The sequence below is a fragment of the Arvicanthis niloticus genome, chromosome 23 (assembly GCF_011762505.2).
Source record: "Arvicanthis niloticus isolate mArvNil1 chromosome 23, mArvNil1.pat.X, whole genome shotgun sequence".
Taxonomy (NCBI): Eukaryota; Metazoa; Chordata; class Mammalia; order Rodentia; family Muridae; genus Arvicanthis; species Arvicanthis niloticus.
In genome coordinates this window covers 39,889,174-39,914,139 of record NC_133430.1, presented here as the reverse complement: position 1 = coordinate 39,914,139, position 24,966 = coordinate 39,889,174, and the positions used below count along the sequence as shown (strand labels likewise).

The window sequence follows — 24,966 nt, the reverse complement described above, 5'->3', positions numbered from 1 at the left end:
TAGTGTTAAGTTTTCAGAAGCCATCAGCTTCTAGCCCCCAGTGCCTTAGAGAGCATTGGCTTCTATCAACTCTGTGCTCCACCTCAGCTCCAAATTCCAAAAGACCAGAACGGGGCCCCAGGCACTAAGGAGGGTTGTTTATCCAGTAAATCACTCATTCAAGACATGGGCTATTGACTATAATTATAAATGTTACAGCTAATTATATGTTTATGGTTCATATGCTACTTGAAATGCAGTCAGTAAAAGTAATTGGATAAGTGTCATATATCTCAAGTGACTAAGCCAGACTAAGCCAGAAATAATAGATCATCCCAAAGTGAAGGTAAATACCAAGCACAGGAGAGAAGAGATTTTAGATGAAACTTCCCAATTTTATTCACACTGTAGCTATATTCTGAGTGCTGCAGGAAACACTGTATATAACTTCTTAGCATCATGTAGAGGCAGAACTTGCTTACTTGGCTGGTCCAGGCTCACAGTGAGAAGCAGTCTTCGATCTTTTAGAAATTTCATAAATTTGGACAACAAGCTTCAGCTGATTAATGACATCCTTGTCCGCTGTTTTCATGTTAAATCCCAACATCTTCATAATGGTTTCCCGAAAGTCGGCAAGCTGTAAAGAGTCACCACACAAATCAGTATATGATTGCTGAGTCAGTCTCCCACTCATCTTCTATGATGAAATTAGTATACTCCGAAATTTAGTTTTACAAAACATTTCCTTAATACAATATATCTTAGGGGGTAGTAAAGGGTCTTGCTGTGCAGCTAAGCTAGCCTTGAACCCACCTTCTTCCTCCAGTCTCCCAAGCACTGAAATTACAACCAGGCTTCACTCCATGCCTGGGCAAAGTGGTATTTTCAAGGTAGAAAAATCCTTTCTATTTCAAGAATTCTTTAAAATTTCTTGTGCATTTTCTCATTTTTTCCCGATTTTATTACTACTTGTTATATTTTGCTCATAATGTAATTACTTTTTTGTATTGTTTGTACATGCATGCATCCTATTTATTTATTTACTTACTTACTTACTTAATGTATATGAATATAGCGTAGCTGCCTTCAGACACACCAGAAGAGGGCACAGGATCCCATTACAGATGGTTATGAGCCACCATGTGGTTGCTGGGAATTGAACTTAGGACCCCTGAAGACCAGTCAGTGCTCTTAACCACTGAGCCATCTCTCCAGCCACCAGAGGGCATCTTTCAGGAGCCATCTGTCCTTCAACCATGTGTGTCCCAGGGATTGAACACAGGTTGGCAGGGTTAGCAGCAAGCACCTTTATCCACTGAGCTGTCTTGCCAACATACTTTTTGTATGTATTCTGTTACTCAACCTAGCCTTATAATTCCTGGGCTGGAGGGACTCACGAGCCTCAGTCTCCCAAACTAGGGACTGTCACCATGTGCCACTGGGTTAATAAACTGCTTTTTGAACTACTAATTTGCTTAATGATAATAGCTGTCCTCAATGCGTATTTCTCAGTCCATCCAAGGCCAAAGAGATCAGCAAGGACAGCAAAGAAGAAAACAGTCACAAAGGCAACTGAAAGAAAACTACAGCTTTCGCTATGCACATGAGGGGGGACACGGATATCCCAAGCTGACAGAGGCAGCACCAGAGGGCGGCAAACTCGATATCCACTGGTGTGGGACACAGACACAATGCCAGCAATAAGCCTGAGACCTGCAGGATCAGCACACTGACCCGTGGGAAATGCAAAGAGAGTGGCTTTAAAGCATATGAGACCAGTAATAGCAACTCTAGAAGGCAAGGTGTCTGAGGGGAGGCTGCAGAGTGCTTGCAAGGGAGAGGTGGCTAGCAGAAAAGAGGAATGATGAAACTGAGGGAGTATATAAAAAAAAAAAAGAGTGTTGCAAAAGGAAATGTCATATATACCCTCCACTTCCAAATAAAGACTTGTCGAGAAAACACTTGCACCTGTAATAGCAGCCACAGTTCAAGGCCTGCCTGGGCTACAGAAGGAGTTCAAGGCCAGCTCTGACAACTAAGTGAGACCCTGTCTCGGGAGGGAAAGTTTAAGGACTGAGCTTAGAGATTAGAGGCAGTGTGCTGTAGCAGCATCTACAAGGCCCTGCAGTAGTACACCTCAAAAACAAGAAAGGTTAAAAGCACCCTTGTTTTGAAAACAGAAGAGGGCAGTGTTCAGCTAAAATAATCATATATCCTAGTGGAAATGTGGAAATGCTCTGAACCAGAAATACAGAGAGAGCTGGGCAACCACAAGGACTTTAATGTAGACAGGGAATGGAGAGGCTGCCCAGCGGTGAAGAGCACATATTCCTCTTCCAGAGGACCAGAGTTCAAGTCCCAGCGTACATGCCAGGGAGCTCACAACCATCTGTGACTGATAGGTGACTCTGGCCTCTGAGAGTACCATACATACACAGCATATGCTCACAGACATACACGTGATTAAGAATAAGTAAATCCTTTAAAAATATAAAGTGATAGACAGATGGTAAGTTACATGGAACTACTTTAGGACAGAAATGGAAAGTCGGTAGCATCTGGCCTGTTCAGGTGATAAAATGCACCCCAATACAAACACATACACACACATATACATACAAGTACAAACATACACGCACTCAAATACACACAAGTATATGTGCACACACATATACACATGCATGCGTGCACACACAACAAAACACCCATGAAACATGGTAGCCATGTTTGAATGCAGCACTTTAGCAGAAATGAAATTATCAACTAAGAATTTTCAGATGTGGAGAGGATATTTTAAGATGGAAATGTATTCAGGAGAGAATTGGCTAAAGACTACGATCAAAGTGCCTCTCGGGTAAGGACGGCTGAAACCAAGCAGTAGCTGCAGGAAATCGCCTCAGAAACGAAGCATGAAGCAGCATGGCTGAGGAGGAGAGATGTGACTGAAGGGGACATGCAGGAGCAAAAGCTAGCTAGAAAACACATGCGCAGACAAGAGAAAACAGGAAAGAGAGGATGACGATGTGGCTTTGTGCCAGCGCTTTCTACAGCCGTGGGTCAATTTCTGATTACTTAAGCAACTACTATGAAAACAGGATGTATCCTTAATCACCCCCAATTATCAGCAAGGCCCTGAGTTTGATTCCCAGTATTACCAAAAATGTGTTTATATGGTTTGCTTTATCTTTTTTTTTTCTTTCTTTTGAGACAGGGTTTTTCTGTGTAGCCCTGACTGTCCTGGAACTCACTCTGTAAGACCAGTCTGGCCTCGAACTCAGAAATCCACCTGCTTCTGCCTCCCAAGTGCTGGGATTAAAGGTGTGTGCCACCACTTCCTGGCTAAGTTTTGCTTTATAAAGTGATGTTAACTGAAACTCTCAGGAAAAAAAAAAAAAAAAGCCACACCTATGTTAAACATTATCCGAGGCAGACTGTTGCAGGTGCAGGATCAAATTATCCTTAGCTATCTTGTCCTCTTGACATTTTTTGTCCACCTTTATGTGCGACCTTATGATTATTAGGGGAATTCTTTTAGAATGTACAAACAGGCCCCTTGCTTCCACTGATGCAGAGGCTCAGAGTGTCATCAGATAGCATCTGAGACCAAAAGCAGCGATTTCCAACTTCACTGTACAGCACGCCTACCTGAAACACATACCTGTTGTAGAACTTTAACTACCCTGTTTAGCTACCCTGACTAGCTTACAAATAAATGAGACTCAGACTATGGTTATTTTATTTGGCATTGAGAATTACTAGAGGGCCACCCTTAATCCGCTCCTCTAACTGCTGGCCTGGCCAGCAGTGTACCCCAGATACTTGCTGTTTCTCCTGGCCACGTGCTCATGGTCCATCTCTCTTCATGGCAGCTTCTTCTCTCCTCCTCTCGTTCTTCCTCCTTCTCCTCCCTAGTCTCTCCTAACTAATCCACTTCTCCACCCCCAACCAGGTCACTGAAAACCCACCTACCTCTAATCACCTCCAGTAATTGGCTATAAGCAATTTTACTTAACCGATAGTTTTAAATCAAGGAGCAAGGTTTGCACATCAAAAGCTTGTAAATTTGAGAAGTCACTCGAGTGACTAGACTATGGTTATTGAGACCTTTGGGTATAGAATTTAGCATTACAATACATAGCAACAGAACAAACATCAACATGTACCAAAGTATCTTAACTGTGGGGGCTGGAGGAACGGCTCAGTGTTCAGAGCTCCGGCTGCTCTTGTTTGCAAGCACCCACATGGCAATTCACAACAACCTGTGAGACTCTAGTACCAGGGGATCTGACACCTTCTGGCTTCCTCAGGCATCAGGCACACATGTGGCATGCAGACATATATGTACGAAAAACACTCATTAGATAGATAGATAGATAGATAGATAGATAGATAGATAGATAGATAGATAGACTACAGGGATGAAGCAGTGGTTAAGAGCCCTATCTGTCTCCTCTTCCAGAGGACCCAGGTTCAATTCCCAACATCCACAACTATCTGTAGCTCTAGTTCCAGAGAATCTGCTACTCACTTCTGGCCTCCAAAGGCAACAGGTACGTACACACACACACACACATACACACACACACACACACACACACACACATATATATGCAAAACATACACACATATGAACATAAATAAATATAAATAATTTTTAAAATATCTTGGCAGGCAAGTGGCACATACCTTTTGTTGGCATTTTGTCTAGGCTCCGCCCAGAGTTACCTGGCAACAGCCAGGTGTGCCTGGCTCACTATAAAAGGGGCTGCTTGCTCCCTCCTCTCTCTTTTGCTCTCCTGTTCTTACTCCCACTCCTTACCCACCTCTCTTTCCATTCCCTTCCCCCCTCTCTCCATGTGCTCATGGTTGGCCTCTCCTCCTCTACTCTCTTTCAGCCTTTCTCTGTCTCTATTACCCTCTCAACTACCTTCCCCGTGCCCCAAATAAACTATTCTGTACTATACTATTATGTGTCTGGTCCCTCACGGGAAGGAATGCCTCAGCATGGGCCCACAGAGGTACCCTCTTCCCCCACACATGACTACACATCCACCAAGCATATTCCTTCTCTCCTTATCTTTTTATAAAACACAACACCTTTAATCCCAACACTTGGGAGGCAGAGGCAGGAAGATCTCTGATAGGTCAAAGCTGATAAGTCTTGTCTACATAGAGAGCTAAGGCCAACTAAGGTTATATAGTGAGACACTGTCTCAAAACAAACAGTAATTTAATAAATAATAATAATAATAATAATAAATGTGTCTTTGATTTATAATGTTCTTTGTTCTGTTACTATAAAAACTTCATGAAATTGCTAGCACATTGGAACATGGTATTTGGAGTAGATTAAATCATCACTAAACCACGGTCACTTGTGTTTGCCTTCAGAATATGTTGTGTCTCCTTTGAGGTGACAGCCATGAGTTTTATCTTAAAATGGAAAATCCTAGCATGTTTGGGTGTGCTAGCCCAGGGACTTCGATAGAGAACATAAAACACAGCTTCCTATCTTACATGTTTCAACCATCCTGGTTAGAGGTTGTGAACACAAACCTAAGCTAAAATAAGCATATATCCCGGTTCTAGCCAGATTGGATTTACATGGAGATGCACTTGACCCAACCCAGACTCAGAACAACTTCTCTTGGGGTTATGGCTCCTGTCGCAGGACCTAAACGTAAAACGACCTGCTTCTCAGCGGCCATGTTTCCTGTCACATGGGAAAAATAGCTGCTATCGAAATAGACAAGATGTCACACAGAAACCAAGAAGAGAAGGAAAAAGGCCTTGTCGGATCTTAGGTGCTGCTACTGGAGTCCAGGGACACATCTACATTTCTGAGAGGCTCAGTAGTTCAGACCATCTACAATGCCATTAGGCAATAAATCCCTTTTTGTCAAAGTTAGGTAACGTCTAAGTTGAGATGAGTGTTGATCATGTCAATGAAATTAGTTTTTAGCAGCCATAAGAAAGAGACCTCTTGCTCTCGTCCTGAGACCCCTTTCAGCACACCCCTGACTGTGGAAGGCTCTGGAAGACTCCGGGCTGGCACCTGGTGGGCCCTCTCCTTGTCTGGTCTTGCTGCCGGCTCTGCAGGATCTGAGGGGGTTTTCAAGTTGTCTGTTTTGGCTGCTGTCTTCTCTTTCACAGTTTCAACTTTTGCTACAGATTGCCTGAGCCGCTCGATTGTTCTGTCCTGTGTAAGGGAAAAACGTAAGGGAAAGAAGGGAGAAAAAATACTTAGATTTTCTAGAAATAACAGACAAGACAACTCATCTTTCTTCGTTTTGAGGCAGGGTCTTACTTTGTAGCCCTGACTGGTCTGGAACTTGGTATGTAGACCAGGATAGCCTTGAATTTATAGAGTTGGTATGTAGACCAGGATGGCCTTGAGTTTATAGAGTTGGTATGTAGACCAGGATGGCCTTGAGTTTATAGAGATCCTCTTCCCTCTATCTCCTAGTGCTGGGATTAAATACTTGGGATGTAACTCCTGGCTCACAAGACTTAACAAAACAAAACAAAACAAAAAATGGGAACTGGGAGGTGGTGCTTTTAATCCCAGCACTCAGAAGGCAAAGGCAGGCAGATTTCTGTGAGTTCGAGGCCAGCCTGGAATACAGAGCAAGTTCCAGGACAGCCAGCTCTACCCAGAGAAACGTTGTTTTGAAAACAAACAAATGAAAACAAGAAACAACCCCCTAAAAAACCAACCAACCAAACAGAAAAAAGAATCAATCTAGGACTGGAGAGATGGCTCAGCAGTTAAAAGCACTGCCTGCTCTTCCAGAAGACCAGGGTTTAATTCCCAAGCAAACACACGGCAGCTCACAACTGTCTGTAACTTCAAGATCTGACACCCTCACAGAGATATACAGCAGGTAAAACACCAATGTACATAAAATAAAAAATAAATTATTTTTAAAAATGCATGGGTAAAACCCTCATTTGTTTCTGATTTTTTTTTTGGGGGGGGGGTGGTTCGAGACAGGGTTTCTCTGTATAGCCCTGGCTGTCCTGGAACTCACTCTGTAGACCAGGCTGGCCTTGAACTCAGAAATCCACCTGCCTCTGCCTCCCAAGTGCTGGGATTAAAGGCATGGGCCACCACTGCCCAGTTATCAGTTTCTAGATTAAGAGAATATTTCTTTACTAAAATATTCATTAATAACCTACTTTATCCTAGCAATTTTATATTCTAGACATAAGAGGCTTCACACATTTTCTATGTTCTCAATGATATTATACTCTACATTAAATATCAATACAGAAAATAACTGATTTTGCAGTAGAAAAATATTGATAAACTGAACTGCATACTAGATGGTCAATTATTTAGTGCATGTTTGACTTTAGATGCAACTAACTCTTGAAATAGTATAGCTCAAGAAGCTAGAAGCCCCCAAAAACAGCAAAAAATAAAAAAATAAAAAAATCTATTGATCCAATAAAATACTATAGTAAAAGCCGAGTGTGCTTACTTGTGACCTCAGCAATTTATAAGCTGAGGCAGGAAGATCAGAAGTTCCAAACCAGCCTGAGCTATTGGGTGAGCTCCTTTCTCAAACATTTCATTCAGTAAAGCCAAAAGAAGGGCTGGAGAGATGGCGCAGCCCTTGGGAGTGCTTACATCTCTTGCAGAAGACCTGGGTTTGGTTCCTATAACCCACGTTACAAAGCTTACAATCTCCTTTAACTCTGGTTCCAAGGGCATCTTGGGATGCCCTCTTCTGGCCTCTGTGGGCATTTGGATACATGTGGTACACATAAAGTCATGTAGGTACATGCACATAAAATAAAAATACATATAAATAAATCTTTAAATCATAAAACAAAAAGCAAATGGTTTCTAGTTGTGACACTTTGAATACTAGTCATGTTTGAGAAGTAGTGAGCTATGCTTGGGCTGCAACAGGAGAAACAACATTTTATCTGGTGGCTCCACCCTCACCCAAGTTATGATCCTGTAGCAGTGGTTCTCAACCTGTGGGTCATGACCCCTTTGGGGCTTTAATCCCAGCACTTGGGAGGCAGAGGCAGGTGGATTTCTGAGTTTGAGGCCACACAGAGTGAGTTCCAGGACACCCAGGGCTATACAGAGAAAACCTGTCTCAAAAAACCAGAAAAAAAAAAAAAAACAAAAAAACAAAAAAAAAACCTTTGAGGGTCAAATCACACTTTCACAGGTGTCAACGAAGACCACCGAAAGACACATACATTACAATTTGTAAGAGTAGCAAAATTATGGTTATGAAGTAGCAATTAAAATAATTTTATGGTTGGGGTCACTACAACATGAGGAACTGTATTCGTAAGGACAAAAACCACTGTCTTATGGGCTTTAATATTATTTTGCATGTATACAAAATCATTTTAAGATTACAGATTTTAGACATTTCTAGTACATATATGCACATGTGTGTGTTCATGTGTGTGCATGCGTGTGTGCATGCATATATGTGTGCATCCATGTGTCTGTGGGGGGATGGGTGGGTGTGCCCGTATGCCACAGCACAGTAAATGACCTAGAAGAAATGTAGATGTTCTAAAGAGACACTGTGTCTCTCAATTTGACTATGAGACTATCCCAACAATGATTCCAAAGAAATGAGGATTTCCACAGGAATCTCATGCTGGGTGAAGGAAGAGTCACCAGGCGGAGGGGAACTCTGTCTTCTAGGAGGAAAGTTTATAGAATTCTAACAACTTGTCAGAACAATGAGCCTGAGACCCAGACAACAATGGGTCCACAGTGGAGAGGACTGCGCCTTGTCCAGGAATGTGCACATTAAATATGCATATTTGAACTCTATTTAAACTGTAATCTCACTTCAAGACCCCAAAGATGGACTTGGGGTGAGGGCAGTCACTAGATCTCTTTGTCCTTCACATTGTGGCCAAACTGAGTGAATCTTTTAGCTTTCCACTCTTAGTTTGGTTCTTTTAACTCAACACTATTAACCTGGCTCTTTCCCACCGCAGGAGTCCCTTTGACCTACCCTGGTCCCTCAGGAGTACCTGCACTTTATTCTGCAAACCACACTTTACTCTATAATCAACTAGCCAAAAAAGAAGTATAAAAGCTCACTAAGAGACACGCATGAAAACAGGAGACCCCCAAAGCACAGGGCGAGCATTTGAAAACCCAGCCCCTGCACTTACTTTAAGGACACTTATTCTTGTCAGTTGAGTCTTCATGTTTTTATTTGACAATTTCAAATCACTTAGCTGCTTCTGAAGTCTCCGAATTTTCTCCTCCATTCTTGGGGCTGCAGCCATCTTGGAATTCTGCTCAAGATCCACTAACATCTCGAACTGTTTGACCTTGCTGTGTTTATCTGTGTGGGCAGTCCGGGTCCTGGAGTTTTCCTTTGTAGAAATTAACAATGTTGAAATTGAAAACTGTACTTTAAGATGTTGTTCTGGGTGAGGTTTAATGAAAATTACATAAATAAAGTATCTTCCAGCATAAATATAAACTAATAAAATAACCAGGAAAATCAAATACGTGTTAGCATAGATATGTCCATCTTTTCTGGGAAAGTATTAAAATGTGTTAAGGAGTTGGCTAAAGATTCACATGCAGCTTGATACTCAGCATAATTTGTAATAGAAAAATAGAAACTGCAAATGTCATACTAGAATATTTAAAATATGCATGATAGAATATATATATTCCCTAGAAATTATTTCTAAATTATCTATTAAACAAAAATAATAAAAATATAGCTAGATAAAAATATTTAAAGGAAACTATGCTTATTTTAATTATGTTAAGATATTCATAGAATACCAGGTCATAATGGCACATGCCTTTAATCCTAGCACTCTGGAAGCAGAAACAGGCAGATCTCTCTGAATTTGAGGCCAGCCTGGTCTATACAGTGAGTTTCAGGACAGCCAAGGCTACACAGAAAAACCCTATCTCAAAAAAACATAGCTACATATAGAAACTCTGTCTCAAAAACGTGTGTGTGTGTGTGTGTGTGTGTGTGTGTGTGTGTAATATAAATGTATACAAAGAAGACAGTCAAAGGAAACTATTCCTATAAAACACTGGTTGTCTCAAATCTTGGAATTTATTGGTGTTTTGGAGGTAGATTTGTTAGCCATGCATTCCTGACTGCCCTGGAACTGTCCCTCAGGATAGCCCTAAACTTCTGAGTCTCCAGCCTCCGCCTCCAGTGGTGAAATTGCAAGCATCTGCTGCCGTGCCTGGTTTACGTGTTGCTGGAGATGGAAGCCAGGGCTTCCTTTATGCTAAGCAAGCCCATTACCACCTGAGCTTCTCAGCGCATGTGTTTATATTTTTATTATCTACCACCTTGCTGGAGTGTCTCATTAAGACCAATAGTTTTCTTTCTTGGTATTCTGAGAATGTTGGCTATTTTAGATCTGATTTTATCTCATTGTACTGTTTATAATAATGTATTTCTTTTAGATGCCCTCTTCTCTCTCCTCCTTTTTCCCCTCTTCTCCTTTCCCCTTTCCTCTTCTCTTCCCTCCTCTCTGCTCTCTCCCCCATCCCCACTGTGGTGGAAATCAAACCAAGATTTTTAAACATGCAATGCATGTTTTCTACCGCTGAGTTCCACCAAGATTTGTGATTTATTGTCTGTAGATGACAAAAATATCCTTTTATGTTTTCCTTCTCCATTTATACAAATTGTCTTAGTTACTGTTCTATTGTTGCAAAGAGACTTCATGATCAAGGCAACTTATAAAAGAAAGCATTTAGTTGGGGGCTTGCCTACAGTTTCAGAGGGTCAGTTATCATGACCATCATGGTGGGGAGCATGGCAGCAGGCAGGCAGGCAGGCAGGCAGGCAGGCAGGCAGGCAGGCAGGCAGGCAGGCAGGCAGGCAGGCAGGCAGGCAGGCAGGCAGACTCTTCACCAGAACAGAAGCTAAGAGCCTCTATTTTATTCACAAGTTGGAAGCCGAGAGAGACTGAGTCTAGGCCCAGTGACACACCTCCTCCATAAGGCCACACCTCCTAATCCTTTCCAAAACAGTTCGACCAACTAAGAAACAAGCATTCAACTATATGCACCTGTGGGGGCCATTCTCGTTCAAACCACCCCACACATGTTGTGAGTTTTCACCTTTCTTATATGAGCCTGCCTAGCTGTCTATTTTATCTTTTAAAGAACATTTTACAGGCTTATTTTGACATATATGTTATAGATATTGAAAACATAATAGATTACAATATAATGTCATTACAATTCTTATATGCACTGAGAAACAAAAAATGTCACCAGACTCAAGTGGTTGCGATGTTCACTTACTTCAGTGAAGGCACCACAACATCATCTCTGAAAGATGCATGCCTAAATAATTGGTTCCTGGGAGAACAGAGGCAGAAAGGGGAATGGGGTGATTATTACTGTTTTCCTGAGACCTTTTAAAGGCATGGAGAAAAGGATTGCTATTTGCGTTTTCTTTAAATTTAATAAATTGTTTAAATATCTTGCATGGACATGAATCATTACTGTTCAAGAGAAGATGTGGAAGGTTTGCTCTGAGGAGGCTAGGCTGACTCCATGCCAGGCTTCAAATTGGCAGTTTAGGAGACAAGGCCTAAATCTCAGTTTCCAAGAACCGGGCAAATCCAGGCAAGTCCAGGCCTCAGAAACTGCCCCTCCACCTGGCCTGAGGCAAAGACAACGTGTCAGCAGCAGTTTCTAGACTTTCTCAGCTTCTTCCTCAGGAATAGTTTCTGGACCTCCCCAGCAAGTTTCCAGCTCCCACACCCCAGTAATGGTTCTGGAATGTCCCTAGAGATGGAGCAAGTTAAAGGTCACTTACCCCGGGATTCCCTAATGTACTTTAAATCTGGACTGAGCTCACTTGGTTGTCTCTCTATCTTGTAATGGGAGACCCCAGCATGCTGGACTTCTCTGCAGAATAAAACACTTTTTGCATTTATATACTATTTGAGACCAGGGTATCATTCTTCCTCAAAGCTCAAGTTTAAACACTATGAGGCACATCTTTTTATGTCATTTCAGAGTGGCTTGGCATGGTGGCACATGCCTCTTATGGCCACAGAGGCAGACAAATGTCTGAGTCAGAGACTGGCTTGGTTTGTGTATCAAATTGCAGGACTACATAGTGAGGCCCTGTCTCAAAAACAAAAATAATTTCATAGTATGGAGGGTTTTGTTTTGTGGAATTTATTTAATCTTCTATGTATGAGTACTTTGCTTATATTCGTGTATGTGCCTGGTACCTCAGGAGGCCAGAATAGGACATTGGATCCCCTAAAACCGTTGTTCCAGATACTTATGAGCCATGATGTGGGTTCTAGGAATCAAATCCAGGTCTTCTGCTAGAGCAACAAGTGCTCTAAACTGTTGAGCCATCTCTCTAGTCCCAGTGAAGGAGGGGTCTTGTTTGTTTGGTTGGTTGGTTGATTGACTGATTGATTTTTTTAAAAAACCTCTTCAAACAAAAACCAAACAAACAAACAAAAACCTGAATGGTCCCAGAACTTGGGAGGCAGAAGTGGGCGAATCTCTGAGTCTGAGACCAACTTGCTCTCCACAGCAAGTTCCAGATCAGCCAAGGCCACATGATAAGATTCTGATTCCTGGCAGGCCAAGGAAAAACAGCAAAAACACACACTGATAGACAGAGGCTGAGACCAACTTAGTCAACTGTAAGTGAGTGAGTGACATTGCACTCTGAGCCATGGTCAGTCTAGAACTGTGTGGTATAGGTTTGGACATGGCACATAATTCAGTGAAAAATACTGGGTTTCAGACCCTGGAACAAGCAGCTGCAATACATATTTTGCATACCAAAGCAGACCTGGCCTCCAGGTTCTCCCAGCATCCCTCAGTCTCTAGCTCGTTTACCCCGCCCCCAACCCTGAAGTCTCCAGCCCAGGGGCTCGGCTGCCCTTCCCCAGAGGCTCCTCCCTGTATAATCCAAACATTTTTGCTCTCCCGTCCTTCTTTCTCTCTTTTCTCCCTCTCACTATGCACGTGCTTTCTCTCCTTCCCTTTCCCCTCCCGCGTCTCTCCCCATGGGAACATCCCTCGCCCTGGTTCCTTAGGACCAGTGAACTCTCCCACCTAAGAGCAGTTTCCCAATAAACCTGTGTATATATACTCTAATCTGCTGTGAATTGGCTCATTTCACCAGCATAGAAATAACATTTTTTAAAAGTGCTTAAAACTCCAGAAACTCCTGGAAATAAACTAGCCATTCCTATCCTTTCTGTTTGCCTCTTCCTCATGGATCTGTGGAATCGGGAAGTAGAGGCCAGTGGTTTACATAGGAATGATCGAGAAATATCTTCAGTGGCCCCTCACAGATACTCATCTAATCTATCTGCAGTAGCTTGAGTCCCACCACTAGGGGGCCATTCCATTGAGTGCCTTTCCTGACCATCCTCACTTAAAAGTGAATTAAGGAATGTATTAGCCAGGGGAGTTGGTACACATCTCTAAACCACAGCTAGACTACGGAGACAGAGACAGAGGGACTATAAATATAAATTCATCCTAGGCTACATTGAGAATTTCAGTCTAGCTTGGGTTTTATTATATTGTTAAACTAACCTCTGTCTAAAAACAAAGGAAAAACTATTAAAAATAAGATTCATATTAACAAGTGCCATGATAAAGCTTATCAAATATATGCACAATAGAGAAAAAGAAGAGAGGATTTTTTTTTAAAAGAAAATCATAAGCAACAAGGATTTGAAGCATATTCCCCCTTGGCCATTCTCAAAAACATGTGTTAAGTCAGATGTGGTGCACACCTGTGATCCCAGCACTGGGGAGGCTGAGGTAAGGCAGCTGAGAGTTTGAGTACATGCGGGGCTGCATAGTAAGATGCTCACACACACACACACACACACACACACACACACACAAAATATATAACTAGTATAAGCAGCTTTAGTAATGTTAAAGCTACTGAGAAAACAACCCAAACTGTGCTCATTCTCAGAGAAACAGGTCGCCTTAGGAACGCTCTTACTTTCTTCCTGCCCACGTCTAAGCTCCTCAGAGAGCAGTTGACAGCAGTCTTTCCTTCCAGGTGTCCCAAGGGTCTTTTCTGTTCAGTGTAATTCTCTTCAGTCTGGGGTAACCCTTCAGCAGCTTCCTCATAGAGGTGGTACAGCTGCCCGAGCCTCTTGGTAAGTGTCTGGATCTCCTGCTGCAGGGCTTCTGTTTTCTGCAACATATGACATTAAAAAAAATACTTCCCAATCCTTCCTGCCTCCCTTGCTATCTCAAACTCTGTACAAGTTCTACTTCAATAGATACTGCTGTGACACTGAGTTACTGGATAGATGAGTAGATTTGATATGTACTTTTTAATTGTCTGTATGGGCGTTTGCCTACATGTATGGCCAGTGCCCAAGGAGACCAGAAGAGGCATCAGATTCCTTGGAACTGGAGTTACAGATAGTTGTAAGCTACCAACCATGTGGGTGCTAGAAATTGAAACTGGGTTCCCTGCAAGAGCAGAAAGTGCTCTTAATCACTGAGCCATCTCTACAGCATCGGCTGTTTGGATTTTTGAGACAACAGCTTGTTCTGTTAGCCAGGATAATCCTTGAACTCACAGCATTTCTCCTGCCTCAGCTTCCCAAATACTAGTATTATAGTTAAAGATCATATATCCGGATATATTTGTCATTTTTAAGAAATAAGCAAAATATCGTAATACACAAGGATAAGATATATTCAGTGTGAAATAAAGATGTGTAACAATTTTGTTGTTGTTCTTTGTGACAGGGACTGGCTAAGTAGCCCAGGCTGCCCTTAGAACTCATAATGCCCTAGAACTCTTACCCTCACCTTGGATTATATGCATGTGGTGTCATGCCTAGCTAATATATACTAAGTTAATATTTATTGAGTTTATACTGAACTATACTAAGCATTTATCATGTGTTAACCTGTTTAAGCTTTGCAGCCATGCTAAAAAAGTAGGAACGACAGCTCTTGAGTCCAGTTTACAAATGGAACTAACACACAGTGGACATAAGTAACCTACCCAAGAACACACAGCTTGCAAATGGTGGCGCTCAGGGTCAAAGCAGGGCTCCGTGCTCTGACCAAGCTAAAGTGTCTCCAGTACAGTTAAAAACGACTTGTTTTCTTCTTCCACTTAGAAATAAAAAAACAGTCAATCAAAATGACAGTGACAAGCTAGAGAGACGGCTCTGCCATGTAAAGTACTCACTGACCATCCGGGCTTAGTTCCCAACACCCAGGTCAGGTGTGGGAGGCACAGAGGTTCTGTGCTCACAGACAAGCAGGGGACCCAGGAATGTTAAGCACACTGGGTTGTCTCTTCAAAGGGAGAGGTATATAACCTGTTTTCTAACCAGAAGAGTGAGAATCAATGTGATTAATAGCCCGGGGACCTTTGCACTATCTGTGTGGCCAAGATGACCAAATCAGATCCTCCCCCTAGACCGTTATCATGAGCTTGTCAATCTATAGAACCCATCTTTATGGAAGATGCCACATGTACTTTACAAAGAGTTTTGATGTAGCTACGTCTTAAGCTTGTGCACATGGGACCGGGTTAATTATCACCAGGAATGTATTTACCAACTTGTGCTGTGCTTAAATATGCCTAAAATCAACCAATCATGCCGGGTGGTGGTGGCGCATGCCTTTAATCCCAGCACTTGGGAGGCAGAGGCAGGAGGATTTCTGAGTTCCAGGCCAGCCTGGTCTACAGAGTGAGTTCCAGGACAGCCAGGACTAAACAGAGAAACCCTGTCTCGAAAAAAAAAAAAAAATCAACCAATCAGAATTGGATTCTCAAAGTTTGAACCAACACCAGCCTCCCTGGGATCATCACTCTGCTGGTCCTGGTGGTCACAGAGATGCTCACACCAGGCAGCTCACAACCATTTGTGATGCTATCTCTAGGGGATCTGCGGCCATTCTCTGGCCTCTGTAGGCATGCACACAAGTAGCATATATTTACATAGATACATGCACATAAACATAAATAAAATAATAAAAACAAATGGTCAAAAAATTACAAATGAGCCAGGCAGTGGTGGCACGCACCTTTAATCCCAGCACACAGGAGGCAGAGGCAGGGAGATCTCTATGAGTTCAAGGCCAGCCTGGTCTACAGAGTGAGTTTCAGGACAGCTGGGGCTCCACATAGAAACCTTGTCTTGAAAAAAATGACAAATGAAGCCAAAGAGCTTACTAATTGGCTAATATCAAAATCTACATATTAAACTAATAAAATTGGGGTGCTTGGGAGAGGTCTCAGATGCTGTGCAAGCATAAGGATCCAACTTGGAATACTCATCCCTCATATAAAAAGCTTAGTGCACATCTGTCGATCAAGTGCTAGAGGCAGGCAGATCCCTAGACCCAGGGTCAACCTCTGGCCCTCACATGCACCAGCACACATACATATGCATAGTCACATACTTAGGTGCACTCTCACAAACACATACATTAAAAAACAAAATTCAGCCAGACAATAGTGGTGCATGCCCTTAATCCTAGAAGGAGGATCTCTGTGAATTCGAGGCCAGCCTGGTCTATAGAGCAAGTTCCAGGATAGCAAGGGCTACCCAGAGAAACCTTGTCTTGAAAAACCAAAAAAGAAAGAGAGAGAGAGAGATACTGAGACAGAGAGAGAAGAAAAAAGAAAGAAAAAGAGAATTAAACTGGGAAGAATAATTTTTCTGCGTACACTTACGCATTTCCACGACTGTTCGTTTGCCCCCATTTCCTGGATCCTCTCTTTCACTGCTTCTTCTGTGGCTAGTATGGGGCCGATGTTGTCACTCAGTAGAGTAGCCAACTGACCAAGGAAATCCTGGTGGTGGGATTGCTCAGCTGTGGTTTCCCAGCTGCAGGAATATGGAGCTCTGTCCAACTCTGATGTTAGTTTTTCTTTGTGGATCAAATCTTGTTGACATTTGTCGCCAGCGATTTGCCCATCAATTGGTCCTTCAGAGTAAACAATGTTGTCTCTCTCAAAGTTGCAGATTTCATCATTGTCCTAAACGTATCAACACAAGGATTAAATTTCCCACTGGAAACTTAATATGGAAATATCTATGTCACTTCTTATGAACTGTGAATTCAGAATTAACACACCACCCTCAGGTGAAAAGACCCTTAATTTGAAACCTTAGAGTCACAAAAGAACTAAGGCACTGACTTAAGAGACACTAACAGCAAGAAGAAGGAACTGAAACAGCCCTTGTTCTGAGAGCAGACTCTACAGAACACTCAAGCTCATGGCACAGAAGGAATTTTAAAAGTTATTATTTTATTATGTTTAATTATCTTATTTATGGTTATGAAGGAGGTGGCATGTGCCATGTATACATATGGAGATCAGAGGACAACCTGCAGGAGTCCCTTATCAGACTGTCACAAAGTGTGCCTTTATCTGCTGAGCCTGTGCACTGGCTCTTTTTGGTTTGGGGGGGATTTTTTGGTGGGTTTTTTGTTTTTGTTGTTGTTTTTTGTTTTGTTTGTTTTGAGAGAGGTGTTTGGTTTTAGACCTGGGAAAGGGACTGAGGTGCATGTTTTACATATCAGAGCCAAACTGGCCTCCAGGTTCTCCCAGCATCCCTCAGTCCCTACTCTGCCCTCAACCTCGAACTTTCCAGTCCAGGGTCTGGGCCACCCTTCCCCCAGAGTCTCCTCCTCTTCTTAATCTCTCTGTGCAACCCCCTTTTCTCTTTCTGTCTCCCTCACCTCTTTCCTTCACCTCAGTACTTGGGGTCAGTGAACTCACCTGCCTGAGAGCAGCTTCCCAATACACCTGCCGTTAATATAATCTAATCAAGCTTTACCCTTACAATGTTTATACAGATGTGCATGACTCTGTGTGTGTGTGTGTGTAGATGTGCATGGCTGTGTCTTTGTGTGCCAGAAGGTGACAGGTGTGCCCAGCTAACACTCTCTGCTTTACTCCTTTGAGGAAGGGTATCTGCTAAACCTGGCAGCCAGAAAACCACAGAGATCATCAAGACCTGGCCTTTTCTGTGCTGGCGATATAGGCCTGCCGGACCACGCCTGGCTTGTTACATGGATGTTATAATCCTAACACCGGTTCCCATGCGTGCACAGCAAGCATTCTTAACTGCTAGACCGTCTCTTCAGCCCTTGTATTTTTTTCCCCTCCCAGTGGGATCTCCCACATAACTGAGTCACACAGGTCCTTGTTTTACATCATAACTTGTGATGGTCTGAGCAGCTCACAGCCCCCTTGACAGTTGTCTGCCTCCTCCCCTTCTCTTTCCAGTGTACTTCCTTCTGGAAAATCCACAGAACTAGATGTCAATGGCCAAAGTTAATGACCCACCAAGTCTGGTCTACATCCAGAGACTGGAAGCCGGGTGTATTGAAAAGCAGGAGGCAATCTGAACAAGAAACGGATGAGTCCGATCTCTCACTTTCTCTTCACCCCTCCCATAGTTGGCTCATGGCCCAGTTCCTCGCCTCCAAATCTTTCTCTAAAATCACAGAGACCTTGCAGTTCTCCTGGCAGTACCGATGTCATCCGGTCCACCATGCTTCTTTGGATCTTCCATTCACAAGAGGACTGCCATCCTACCAAATATGAACCCTTTTCTCCTTGGGAAAGAGTCAAAACTGACTCTCACCTTCACTGGGAAAATATCCAAGGAATCTTCCGGTCCTTTCAGATTCTTATGGGGAGAGAACCTGCTGGGGCAGGACCGCCTTTTCTCCAGAAGCTCCGCCTTTCGCTCGGCCAGTTCTCTTCGCAGCAGGTGTTCTCTGTGTAGGACAGCAGTGGTCAACAATGTAATGAAACCAGCTCAACCAATTTTTAATAGGACTAAAATAATTTTTTTTGAGACATGGTTTCTCTGTATAACACACTTGAATGTCATCATCAAGTTATCTTGTAGATCTGGATGGCCTTGAACGCCAAAAGATCTGCCTGCCTCTTTCTCCCAAATACTGGGATCAAAGCTGTGCACCATCCACGCCCAGCTCTATTTTTTTTAATTTCACATTTAAAATACATTAAATAACCGAATTAAATAAAAAAAAAATCTAACAAACCTATAACTTGAGCAGCACTGTAAGACAAGAGACAGGATGATACAGAAACAATATCAGAAAAAATAACCCTAGATTTCTAATAAAAATCAAAGATATTAATTGAAAATCCAAGAAGGTTTGCAGCTCTGAAACAGGATGACTATACAGCCACAGCACAGCCAAGTCTATACCAATTAAAAACAAGAGGAGAGGCTCGAGTTAGCGCTAAAGAGCAGGAAGTCAGTTGGCTTGCTTTCCTACAGAAATAATAAATGTCAGAAGAGAACATCTCTCATTTCTCTTCCATTGCAGTGTTAAAGGCTACAACCAAAAAAGATTTGGAAGAAACGGATTTTCTGGCTTACATTTCCATGTCAGAGGGCATCATCAAGACAAGGCAGGGAGGAACCAAGGTAGGAACCTAGAGACGGCTTGAAGCAGAGGCCCTGGAGGAGTGCAGCTTACTGGCTTGCTCTCCATGGCTTGCTCAGTTTGCTTTCTTATAGACCCCCAAGACCAGTGGCCCAGGGGTGTGGCACCACCCATATGGGCTGGGCCCTCCCACACCAACCGTCAATTAAGAAAATGTCTCACAGACTTGCCTACAGACCTATCTGAAGGAGGTATTTTCTCAATTAAGATTGCTTCTTCCCAGATACATCTAGGTTTCTGTCAAGTTGACAAAAAAAAAAAAAAACCCAAAAAAACAAAAAACAAAAACAAAAAACAAAAAAACAAAAAAAAAAAAAAAAAAAATGAAAGATGGGCTGATGGACCTCTGTTAACTTCAAGACCAGCCTAGTCTACATAGCAACTTCCAGGCTAGCCAAGGCTACCTAGTGAGATCCTATATAAAATGGGGAAGGGGCCACGGAGTTTGAGAGGAAGCTCAGTGGCTATACTTAATGCTCTTGCAGAGGATGGGGTTCAGTTCCCAGCACCCACATTGGGTGGCTCACAATCACCCATAACTCTGGCTCCAGGAGATCCAACTTCCTCATCTTAATAAGAATGTGAGTACACTGTGACCCTAACCTACCTCTGCTTGAGGATGTAAAAGGTGCAGCTGCCTCTGTTGGAAAGCAGTCTGGAAATGCCTTAAAAAAAAATTCAAAGAAGCTGGGTGTGGATACATGTAATCCCAGCATGCAGGAGGCAGGAGACTTACAGTACAAATCCAAACCCCAGGAGACAGAGAATGTGAGGCCAACTTGAACTATAATGAGATCCCATCTCAACACAAACAAACAAGGCAAGTAACCTCAAAGATTTAAACAGCTGCTATCTAGTCCAACAATACCTGAGGGGGAGGGTTATATAGACGTCTGTACCAGGATGTTTATAGCAGGGTAAGTCATCAAGCAGAAAGCCCCCCTCCCCAGAACTAACCCATATGTTCTTCAATAAATAAATGGCTAAACAGCACATGATGCCCAAGACATAGCTCAGTGTAAGAGGAGCTAAGATTAATGCTACAGTCCAGGGGAACCCTGAGAACATTGTGTTGTAAGGATCCAAAACTTGCTGAAGGAAAACTCCAGACTCACATAGTATGCAAAAACAAAGAGCATTTATTCTGCAGAAACAACCAGCATATGGGGGTCAACCATTCTTTGAAATGGCGACCCCAGATAAAGGCACGAAGGTCTTCTTATAGGGAACCAGGGGAAAGTTCCATGGGTGGGTGCTAGGCGGTCACAGGCTACATTCCTATGTCATGAATGTTCAACCACAGGATAAAATAGGGCTGCCCAGAGCAAATCTTATCCCATTCTGAGATAAGATACTTCCCAATTTTGTGGTTATTCTCAGGCTGTTCTTTGGGAGAGGGTTTTATGAGCTTGTTCTGGATATTACGGTCTGTTCCTAGAGCTTACGATCTAGTGTCTGGGACTTATGGTCTATTCCTGAAGCTGGTACATTATGGCCTCTTTTCAAATCAGGCCTGGTCCTCAAAATAGAGACAAGTGGGATCCGTCAATAGGGACAAACGGGGTTTATATTATCCTTTCCGTGGGAAGGGAAAGTAAAAGAAATCAAGAGGTCACATGTTTTATGTTATACTCACACTGAATGTCTAGAATTGGAACATCTATGGGGAGTAGATGATCAGTAGTTTCCAGTTGCCGGAGAAGCACAGCTTCCCTGGGTGCGGAATCTCCATTGGAGGTGATGGAAGTGTTCTAAAACTAGATGGTGCTGATGGTTGGCTAACCACTAGAGTGTCTATGCTTTAAGGTGGCTATCATACTGCTTAGGAAAAAGGGGGGGGGGATGTCGGTGGTGTGTGTACATGAACACACAGAGGTCAGCCTACAATAGCATTCTTCGAAAGCCCTCCATCTCTTTCTGTTGAGACAGGTTCTCTCACTGAGACCCAAGAATCTTCAACAAGGTCAGGTTTTCGGGGCCAGCCAGCAAGCCCCCCAGGAATCCATCTGGCTCAGCATCGCTGTGCTAAACACACGCGCACACCACCACCCTCAACAGTTTGAGTTGGTGCAGGGGAGTAAATTTCAGGGGCTCGTGCTGTTAAGGCAGACACTTTACCAACAGAGACATACCCTCACCTTCTGCCTTAGTTTGGTTTCTGTTGCTGTGATAAAAACCTGACCAAAATTAACCTGGGAAGGGAACGGTTTCTTTAGCATATAGGTCACAGTTTTTCGATGAGGCGAGCCAGGGCAGGAATGAATTCAAGATAGGAACCTGGAGGCAGAAACCGAGGGCATGAAGGGATGTTGCTTACTGGCTTGTTCCCCATGGCTTGCTCAGCCTGCTTTCTTATAGAACCCAGGACCCTGTGCTGTCCCATAGCAATCATCAATCAAGAAAAATGCCCCCACAGGCTGCCTACAGCCCAGGCTGACGGAGGTGTTTTCTCATTTGAGGTTCTTCCCAAACTATCTTCACTTGTGTCAAATTGAGAGAAAATAAAAGAAAAAAAAAAACAAACAAACAAACAAATCTAACCAGCACACTCCCAAAGTATCAGGTATTAAGTGAAATTCTATAAAATTATCTGATCAGGAATATGGGCTTATATACAATTTGAAAATACATGACAAAAAGATTTTATATATATATATATATATATATATATATATATATATATATATATACACATACACATACACATATATATATATCACTACCTTAGACGGTTCTCTAGGTCTATAACTCGCTCAGTTAGATCCTGGTTGTGTCTTCCAAAATTCTGAGATTTTGTGTTTTTCAAAATCTTAATCTTCATTAGAGAATCAATAAGGTCCTGAAGGTTCTTGATGTCATCTCTCAGGGACATTATCTGTAGCGCCTGCTGGGCATTAGTTTCTTTGTAACTCTCTAACTCAGTCTTCATCTCTTGCAAAGACGACTCTTTCATGCAGAGCTTGCTTTGAAGATTTCTCATCTAAGGAGTAGGGGAGAACATATTACTTAACGTAACTCCTTGCTTTAAATGTCTTGATGTTAAGTCACTGTGAATATAAATTACACATCGCTAGAGAACAAAATGAAGCCTTTCAAATCTATTCCTTATCAGTGTGTCTTAATGTTTAAAAGTCCTTTAAAATAAAACACAATGGCACAATATGCTTGAAACAGTTTATCAACATTAAAACTGTGTGAGTCTTTAGTACTCCCATAACTATTAAATTGCAGGAAAAATGGATTTGGGGATTTCTGCCACAGAAGGAGCAATGCTACAGCCTTAGACGGCTGGCTTTCTGGTGTGTAGCTCCCACACAGGCAGTGTTCACAGGTCTGTGTTAGTTCCTGATCTTATTTGTGCTGGCGGGAAACATAAGAGGGAGAGAGTCCAAAGGAAGAGTAAAGATTTAAATGGCTAACTGGAGCTGGGGGTAGCGGCACCTGCTTTTAACCCCAGCACTCGGGAGACAGAGGCAGGAGGATCTCTGTGGAATCATCAGCCAGTCTGGTCTACATAGTGAGTTCCAGGACAACCAGAGCTAGGCAAAAAGACTGTCTCAAACAAAAGGTGAGGGGGCTGGCTGTGTGATAAAGGAGAGAGATGCCTTGGTAGTGAAAAGAACTGATTATACTTCTGGAGAACCCAGGTTCAGTGCCAAGCACCCACATGCTACCTCACAACCATCTCTAACTGCAGTTCCTCACACCCTCTTCTGACCTTCGTGGGCACCAGATTGGCATGTGGTGCACAGATATACCTGCAGGTAAAATGAAGTTCAAAAGTGTTTTTAAAAGACTGATAGAGGGGAGAAAAGATCATAACGTTATAAAGGGAAGCAAGAAAGATGGCTTGCTGGAGGAAGAGGAAGCAAAAAACAGCAGAGGGCGGTGGGGGAGAGCAGTGGGATGCGTTGGCTCATGCCTGCAGGAAAATGAGGGTGCTTAAGGCCAGCCAGGGCTACATAGTGAAAGCCTGTCAATAATGATAATAATAATAGTTATTATATAATAATTATTATATAATTACCATTATTATCAATAATAGGCATTATATAATAATTATATCAATTATCATTATTAATAAACAATAGAGTCACAGCGACAGTTTTAAGCCTGTACTTAGAACTGAAAGTGTTTAACAACTTTTACACATCAATCACCAATCTCAGGGGTTGAAATTCAGGTGCGTCCCATTTTAGTTCCAAACATCCATTTCACCCGTTCAAACGTCTACGCTGGAATGTATCTACCTGCCTGTTTTCAGGGCTCTTTCTCTGAGGTGCATCAGCCTGACACAGCATGGTACATGCTGCTGACTCGTCTTCTGAGGGCTAAGGAGCTCACCACACCAGAGCCCAGAGTCACAGGCAACCCAGAAGACACACACAGCACAGTCTTAGTGGTGTTAGACACCAGGCTGACTCCTCCAGCATCTCTCCTTTCTCCCAGGACAGGTCAGGCTATGACCCCAGTAAATAGCCACTGGCTCACACTCATGCGGCCATGGATATACACCAGCCCTAGCTGGTCAGACCTCCAGCAAGCATGTGAGAGGGATCACTGCCACAGCGCTTTATGAAGCAACTGCAGCTTTGTCTTTCTGGATGGTTACTGCCTGAGAGGCCACGCCTCTACAGATACCGCTAGAGACCAGCTAACTCCTCCTCAGTGCTGTACCTAAAAAACACACTGAGGTCTCAGATTGTTGTGATAGTAAGTGAGGCTCCATAGCACATGCACAACCTCCTGACTCCCGCTTTTCTGTACAAACATGTCTGAGTGGTGTCAGTCATGTCTTCATTTCTAGTCAGGGTTGCAGAGCCAAGCCACAGGGGTAGGGGTGCTTACACAACATCTCTGTTTGCCAGTAAATAAAATACATGCTTTATTTCAGATCTACAGTGGGTGCTTAAGCATTCTGTGAAGTTTCACATCTAGACATCTAGGTACATTTGGAAATGTACCTAGAAGAATGTGCACCTCGTCCAGTCACAGTCTGTGGCAGGGTTTCATACTAAGCGCTGACCCTGAGCTTGTGTAGAACACCAAGCTTATGGAGGTAAAATGAAGAGCAAGCGCTAGACTCAACAATGATTTCCTTATAACTCCAGGGGAACGCCACTGAAGTAGACATGTGAGGAAAAGCCTGGGACCCCCTGCACCACAAGGGCCCAGAACCACTTCCTTGCTGCCTTATGCTGCACTCTGGTACTGCAGTGGGCAGCTGGGGTCTTTCTGACAGACAGTCCTAAGGGGCTGAAAGATTGTGTGAGGATAGGGATGTCACTCAGTATAATCACCTCCCTTCCTTAGGAAGTCCTCTGGCACAGGTTAGAAGCACCCCCTAGTGGCTGGAGAGATGACTTAGCAGTTAAGAGCACTGTCTGCTCTTCCAGAGGTCCTGAATTCAATTCCCAGCAACCCATCTGTAATGGGATCTAATGCACTCTTCTGTTGGGGACAGCATACCATGACAGGGACTGCCCACAGTGGGGCCAGAATGGAGACATCTCAGA

General features: G+C 43.0%; 1 protein-coding gene across 2 annotated transcripts in view; it reads right to left on the bottom strand.

The window, feature by feature from the left end:
* Window positions 1-357: 357 nt before the first annotated feature.
* Window positions 358-24,966, bottom strand: part of LOC143436649 (coiled-coil domain-containing protein 170-like) — a 38,224-nt gene continuing 13,615 nt past the window's right edge. For both annotated transcript variants that reach the window (XM_076920903.1, XM_076920904.1), the window contains 7 exons: window positions 22,174-22,430; window positions 18,613-18,748; window positions 16,689-16,994; window positions 13,977-14,174; window positions 9,145-9,351; window positions 5,960-6,178; window positions 358-616 (listed from right to left, as the gene is read on the bottom strand). In XM_076920903.1, the coding sequence (XP_076777018.1) occupies window positions 458-616; window positions 5,960-6,178; window positions 9,145-9,351; window positions 13,977-14,174; window positions 16,689-16,994; window positions 18,613-18,748; window positions 22,174-22,430 (1,482 nt within the window). In that variant the 3' untranslated portion in view covers window positions 358-457. The remainder of the gene's footprint in view (window positions 617-5,959; window positions 6,179-9,144; window positions 9,352-13,976; window positions 14,175-16,688; window positions 16,995-18,612; window positions 18,749-22,173; window positions 22,431-24,966) is intronic.